The sequence below is a fragment of the Papilio xuthus genome, unplaced genomic scaffold, assembly GCF_000836235.2.
Source record: "Papilio xuthus unplaced genomic scaffold, Pxut_1.1 DF826159.1, whole genome shotgun sequence".
NCBI lineage: Eukaryota > Metazoa > Arthropoda > Insecta > Lepidoptera > Papilionidae > Papilio > Papilio xuthus.
Window position 1 is genome coordinate 2,609,237 of NW_013532490.1, and position 7,443 is coordinate 2,616,679.

General features: G+C 33.1%; 1 protein-coding gene across 1 annotated transcript; it reads right to left on the bottom strand.

The window, feature by feature from the left end:
• Positions 1–949: 949 nt before the first annotated feature.
• On the bottom strand, positions 950–3,714 carry LOC106123092 (trypsin, alkaline B). The gene is made up of 5 exons (XM_013319228.1): positions 3,613–3,714; positions 3,218–3,389; positions 2,741–2,996; positions 2,061–2,169; positions 950–1,244 (listed from the first exon to the last, which is right to left on the bottom strand). Exons 1-5 carry the CDS (start codon positions 3,656–3,658, stop codon positions 1,009–1,011), a joined length of 819 nt encoding a protein of 272 aa, XP_013174682.1. The 5' UTR covers positions 3,659–3,714; the 3' UTR covers positions 950–1,008.
• Positions 3,715–7,443: the final 3,729 nt, after the last annotated feature.

The following is a 7,443-nucleotide window of genomic DNA, read 5'->3' on the forward strand; positions in this document are numbered from 1 at the left end:
GCGATTCTATCCGCGCAGTATTAAAAAATCAATTAGTAGCCTGTGTGTTCCTCCAGACTATGTTCTATATGCATGCCAAATTTCATCAAGATCAGCCGTTCTTGAGATATCTTCCAACAAACATTCATCCATCTAAACATTCGCATTTATAATATTAGTAAGATTTACAACAGTTTGATGAATTATTCCTTAAACTTGGGGGCATAGTGATGCCCCCAGTCAAGATGAACCTTAGGAATGTTGCTATAAAGTTTGAATATTGTTATACCAACAGTAATTTTGTTAGTAAACCAAAACTTACTCATGAAATGTTTTGTCTCTTTCACTCATAACTACAGGGTTATTGCCTTCTCTGTCTTACCTAACATTTGTATAGAAAAATAAAATGACTGTCACTTTACTGTTATAAGTTTATTTTAAATAGCTTGTTAGCAATATAATATAAGTCGGTTTATAACAGGTTAGAACTTTAAATATATTTTCATTACAAAACTGCCTTTTATTACGTTTATGAGAAAAAAAAGTTAACCAAAAAGTATTCACATCTCATTACAATAAATGTGATTTTTATTTTATTTAATATTTATCTATTTTTATGATTATCTTTATTAAATTTTGTGTATGTAAACAATCTTCTTCTTCTTGAGGTGCCTCTCCGACTAGCGAAGGTTGGCGATCAGTTCTCCATATTTTCCTTTGTCTTGTGTAAACAATATTGTATAATAATTATAAAAGAAACTAATGTAATATTTTCGATATAAGTGTACCAATCTAATGTTCTTCTTTTTCTTTCTCAGCCATAAGTTGCCCACTGCTGGGCATAGGCCTTCCCTAAAGATCGCCACAATGACCGGCACAATATGATGGCCACAAATCTAATGTTACATTACATGAATTATTTAAACCTATTTCAGATTATGAGATTAGTTGATTGAAAGAAAAACTCATAATATTTGTAATAAATTTAATTTTTAACCTTATCAAAGGGTAGACTTAAATATCAGTTCTTTAGTAATTGACAGATTTAACTCTGACGGGAGTGACGTCATCGTCGTTAGGTGCTTTTGCCACATCCACGATCCAGTTCGTGAAGCGATCAGTTCTTGTGAAGACGTCGGGAAGATCATCTCCGCACTCATGGAAGTAGGTAGAAATGCCAACGACCACCTGGCCCACGACCATTGGAGCACCGGAGTCACCGCGACAAGTTCCCACCGCACCTTCCTCGGATGCGCAAATCACAGCTGAAATTTTATACGGTATTAACTTTTGTTTATTATCTGTCCGCGACTCCATCCACGCGTATTAAAAAAACTTAGTCTATGTGTTAGTCAAATTTCAGCGTAATCCATACAGTCGTTTCGGAGATACCTTTAACCCTTAATTCAATGGTGTCCAGTGTGACGAACAACTAATTAAAAAAATCTACTGAACTAGTTTAGAGAAAATTACGTAAGTATGACTTTACTAAAAAAAAACAGTTTTTGGTACAAAAAATTTCGTCGAATTAAGGGTTAAACAAACATACGTCCATACATCCAAACATTCTTATTTATGATATAATTAAGATTAACTTTATAAAGTAACAAATTTGACTATCATTTTCTCTTTGGTATTCCGGAAAGAGTTTAGTTAAATTACTTAAACTTCAGATCACGAAAGACAGACATACATACTTATGTTTACACTAACGCTCTTGTCAGTAGAACAAAATCTTACTAATATTATAAATGCGAATGTTTGGATGGATGGATGTTTGAAGGTATCTCCAAAACGGCCATATGTACCTCGATGAAATTTGGAATAGATGTAGAACATAGTCTGGAAGAACACATAATATTTTTTATACCGCGCAGACGGAGTCGCGGGCACGACTAGTCCTATCATAAATAAGTACTCAGTAACTAGGGTTGCCAAAACTTAAAATTGACTAATTCAATCATTTTTTTTTACTATTATCATAGAGTGGTAAAAATAATTATTAGAATAAGATGATCAAGGTAGTCATGATTCTCAGATATTGGAATACTAAAGGAGGAGGTATTAAGTGAAATACTGACAGTCGCTGACGGCCACATTGCCCACGTTCTCGAAGCCAGCAGCGCACTGCTCCAAAGATACTTTCTTAAGGTACACCTTCTTAAGTGTTTGCAGTTGAGGTCCGGTCATCTGTAAAACATTTGTAACTATAGTTTCATGGGTACTTTTACTGACCGTGGGTTTCTGAAAACTAAATCTCTGTATAAAACATATCATCCCAGACTTTACATTTGACAACACAGAGATAATATGTTTTACATGGATTGTGGACTAAGAAACCCACGGTGAATATTCTATTCTGTAGGTGTTAATTTAGGAGTAGCTTCTTTCAAATGAAATTAATCTAGATAACGAATTGTCTATGGTGTGTTTTTTCACTGAGAACAACAATGGTATATTTGTTTATATATCAAAAGGTGGCAAACGAGTGAGCGGCCACCTGAAATCGCTGAAATAGCGAGGTGACCGTTGCCCATAGACACGCAATTGCATATGCGTTGCCTTCCTTTAATCGACGGAGCAGAATAAGCATAGAAAAAAATATTTTCCCTTCCCATGTATCCTCTCATCCGGAAAGTCCACTTCCACTTCCCATCCTTTCCTTATAAGAAAAAGGGTGGGAAGGGAGACAGGAGTTATTCATGAATTTAGCTTAAATATTATGCTGTATTAAATCAAGGAAAAGACTAAGTAAACCTACAGTTTCGAAGCCCCAGCTGACAACTTTGACAGACTGTCCATCAGGGATAAAGGTGTTCGCGGGGGGAAGGAACAGGATGTCGATGTTATTGGTGATGGCGAACGGAGTCTGCAGCAAGACAACAGCCACGTCGTTAGCGAGCGGACTCTCTTGGTAGTCGGGGTGCTTGATGACCTCACGGATGGTAGTCACAACTCCACCAGACAGGCTGTTGGTGGATCCAGCACGCACTTCGAAGTTGCCAAGATTGGCACCACTGCAAGAAATTTCAGAAAAACACCGTAAGATTGGAGGAAGTTAATGTCATTATTCTCAATCAAATACGAAGCGTTTACTAACAGGGTTTAATACAGGGTGTATTATCTTTTGATAAATAACAAAAGTTGGTATAGTTGCTAAGCACTTGTATATTTACTAAACAAAAAACAAACGTCTTTATAACTTAACTACGAAGTTAAATAAGAACTATGTACTTACGTGAAGCAGAAGGCAGTAGTCAGCACATGCCAAGAGGAGATAAGACCACCGACACAACGCTGCACGGTGATGCCAGCGCCAGGGTAGTGGTAAGTCAATGCCACTATGTATGGGAACTCTTCGATCGTGGTCGGAGTTCCACCAACCAGTCTGCTCTCAGGCGCTGCCGAAGCTGTAACATTACGGTGAGTCTAATATAGTAAATTACGTGACTTCGACTAAATTAAAATCTAGTATATGCCTAGCATATGTCACCCAGGGATAGTGTAACTTCGCAACAGTGTAAGAAGTTTTCAAATCAATTCAATTTCAAAGCCTATTCAATGCTATTAAATCTTTCCTCTGTATAATATTACTATAGATTTATTATTGTTTTGTACATAACTTATACTTACCAGCACAGACGAGAGCAAGTGCAAGATAAATTGCCTTGTAAGCCATGTTTTCTGTGCACTGGTCTACAGGTGGTGACAATACACCTGACAGACTTTATATATTTAGCACTTGTCTTGCATTGATATCATAAGATCACCCGACGTCTGCGTACAGGGTGTTTTAAAAGTAGCGGTCGCCCGTGCGGTTTTAAAAAAAACGTAATTAGTAACGTAATGTAAACGGTTTAAAAATAACGTTAAAATTACGTAATATGTATGCCAGATTCCATCTGGCATACATATAGAATATAGGTCAAGAACCGTTGAGTCATTCTGGAGATACCTTTAAACAAACATCCATCCATCGAAACATTCGCATTTATAATATTAGTAAGAAGTAAGATTAAATATTTTTTACCATGACAACTAGATTCGTTTGCTTGTGATTTTTATTAAACAAAACTGTTTCATTAGCGTCCTCTTTTAAATTCGGACGAAACTAAGACATTCATTTAACTTTGCGTTGCTTCATAAACGATAACAAGTAGAAAACGTTATAGGATGGGGTTTTTTTTAATAAAAATCACACATCGTTATAAAATATAGAATCAGCAAATGCCGAAAGGAATCTAGAATAACTATTAATTATTTTTAATATGTGTATTTTTCAAAATGAACACAATAAAACCCGCAAAATATAACTAGGTAACCTTCGTAAATTTGTCATTTTTTCGCCAGTGTCGTGTTAAAGAATTTTGTAGATGACAATATGTATTAATAAAAATGTTGGGAAGGTCTTAGGTCACCTTAGCACTAACCAAGATTTATAGAACACGCTGTATGTATTACCTAACTTACCTATATAGATAAATGGGTTGTTGCTAATCTCACGTACGCGTTATCGGTTAAGCGTTGTATTATTTGATAATTACTTTTGATTAATTTCCGTTAAATCTTCTATATGTTTAAAATCCTTAACAAAATTAGCTTATAGTTACTAGTATATAAGGTGTTTATAAATAAAACAATATGTACAATTGCTTATTATATATTTTACATTTCAAATAATACAGGCGGTTACATAAAAAATAAATAGGGTACGAATTACATTAGTGTATTTAAGGGTACAAAATCGTTTACAATATTACAAATCTACGTCCAATAAACAATCTGTACAGATACAAACATACAAGGACTTAGTGATTAGTATGAAACTTTTAGAATTACTAACAATTGTTTTTTATAAATATCGAGAAGTTTTCTGTGTGAATTCTTAAGGCCTATCACGAAAATTTGCGAGAAAATATTCATAGTCATCGATAAAATTTGTACAGCGTTGTAGTTGACGTAAAGTCATACAAATTTTATCGATGTCGTTACGAATTCTCTCAAATTTTCGTATTATACCCCCGTTACTTTCTTTGGACTATTTCACATCCTATCCGTTAGAAATCTCCAGCTGCGTCAACTTGTAAACATCACTGACCGTTGGTTTCTGAGACAAAAATTCCTGAATAAAACAATATATTTTAAATGGGTATTTTGGTCTAAGAAACCCACAGTAAGGCATGTACTATTGTAGAATATAACTCCAGACTAAAGTGACACTGAGCGATGTTTATTACTTAGTAGAACAGTTCGTTTTAAGTCTACATTGGGTGATCAAAAATTAATAAAATAACAAGTAAATAAGAAATTTTCGGTACTCTTACATTACGGTGTATAATCACAAATATAAAATACATATACTTAAAAAATAAACACGTAAATGTAAATAAAATTAAATATAAACAAGTTAAAAATTGTAAAAATTGAAATAAAGAAATACAAAATTGGTGTTTATCAATTATAAATATAAGAAAAACGTAGTCCTAGTAATTCCTTCAAACGTATATTTTATCAGAAACATGTCATAAAACATGTTTTCAACAAAATAAAACATTAAAAAGGAAATTTCAAATGTATTTAGTAAAGTGGTGTCATATGGAATATATTTTGGTGGGATAATTTTATGAGGAATGTTTTAGGCGGTTAACTTTCGTATACAGAAACTTATTAACCCATTAGTGCATAAAGTTTATTAACGCCTTTTTCATTATGATCACTGTAATATATTTTCATTTCGAGTGTATTTGACCATTAAATTGTATAAAATATTTAATCGATATGAAAGTTCAGATTTTATAGCCCTTCCGATAAAACGGACGTTATGCTTCCCGGAATGTCATACCAACAGTATTACCACTTCAAATATATATTAAACTACTGTTTAAAAAAATAAACGGTTAGTAAAATATATATAACTCCTAAAGTAACAATTTTATTGGCGTCCGATTTATTGAACGTTATGCACTAATGGGTTGAGGGATTTGAAAATCCAAACAGTAAATAAATATAAATTAGTATTATTAATTGAATTAAAAACAGAATAATTAATATTTTGAGTGAGTTAAGTTACCCTATGACGTCATCGAACTTAGGTAACGTGTTTTTGCACACGAATAGTACTTCAACATATATTCTTAAAAATAATATACAATAGACGCAGCTGATTATTTATATGTGATTAAAATCACAATTCACTACAATATATGGAGCAAATGTAGGAAAACGTGGGTTCAGACTTTTATGTTAGGATTAAATTTAAATTTGTTAAATAACATATCGATTAAAAAATTTGTGCTTTCAAATTACATATAAATAAAAACTTCATAATCTAAATAAAATATAGATTCAATATATAGAAACCCTTGATTTAGGGTAGGCTCCGAGCCCCTCGGTGGGGACGTATAGTGAGCTGATGATGATATAGAACATAGAACGTAATACAATCTAAAATGTGCCGACACAAATCCACTTTACAGTATAAAAACGTCTAAAAAAAGGATTTTTTTTAATAAACGACAAAACGGTAAACCCTTGCCAGGTCAAACTGAAATGAAACATAGATTAATCGACAAATAACGGAATAGGAAAGGAAATTAAATCTATACTAAATCGTGGAATATAGATTTTAAATTACCTAAAACGATATATTTAGCCTAAAATGGCACATAAGAGAGCTTGACAGCGCAAACATGACCCGCTCTATATATTTAAACATTGATACAATGTCGTATCACATATTTACGACAAATTTTACTATGGGTTCCGACTGCAAACAACATTTGTATGGACACATATCTCAACCAAATCAAGTGTCACTACAGTGGAAACCCACCGTTATTCTTATATAAACTATGTTTGGGCTAATAGGTCACATTAGACGTCTATCACTTTTTAGCTTTACAGTAAGTTAGCTGCAAAACATCGATTAAAGCGAATCGAATTTACATATTATGGAAAATCAATCTTTTAGTTTGACTTCTTGTAACATCCTTAGTGAGGAAAAAGTATGCACTGTCGAAAAATTGTAACGACGTTCAATAATATCGAAATTTAAAAAAATATTTCACGCGCGCTGTTACGTTGTTGGATTTTGAGAAAATGTCAAATGTAACCTATTGAAGAGCTCCAATTATAGTACGTATAAATCGGAATTAAATGTTCCATATTCAGTAAGAAGGACGTGAAATATCCTCAAGATCAAACAATTCATCTCTTTCTAACATTGGAAGCGACTCACGAGGAAAAGAGAAAAAAAAACATGTCACAGACATAAATCTCAGTGACGCACTATAGATACGTGAATTCAACAAATTTGATACTTTTAATAAAACTGCCAAAATAGGACAATTCATTCTATACTTTGGCATTTTGATGAATTGCGACTTGTAATTATTAACTTTAATATTATATTTCGAACACGAATAAATCTGGAATGAGTAAATATTTCATTAAATCGTATTTATC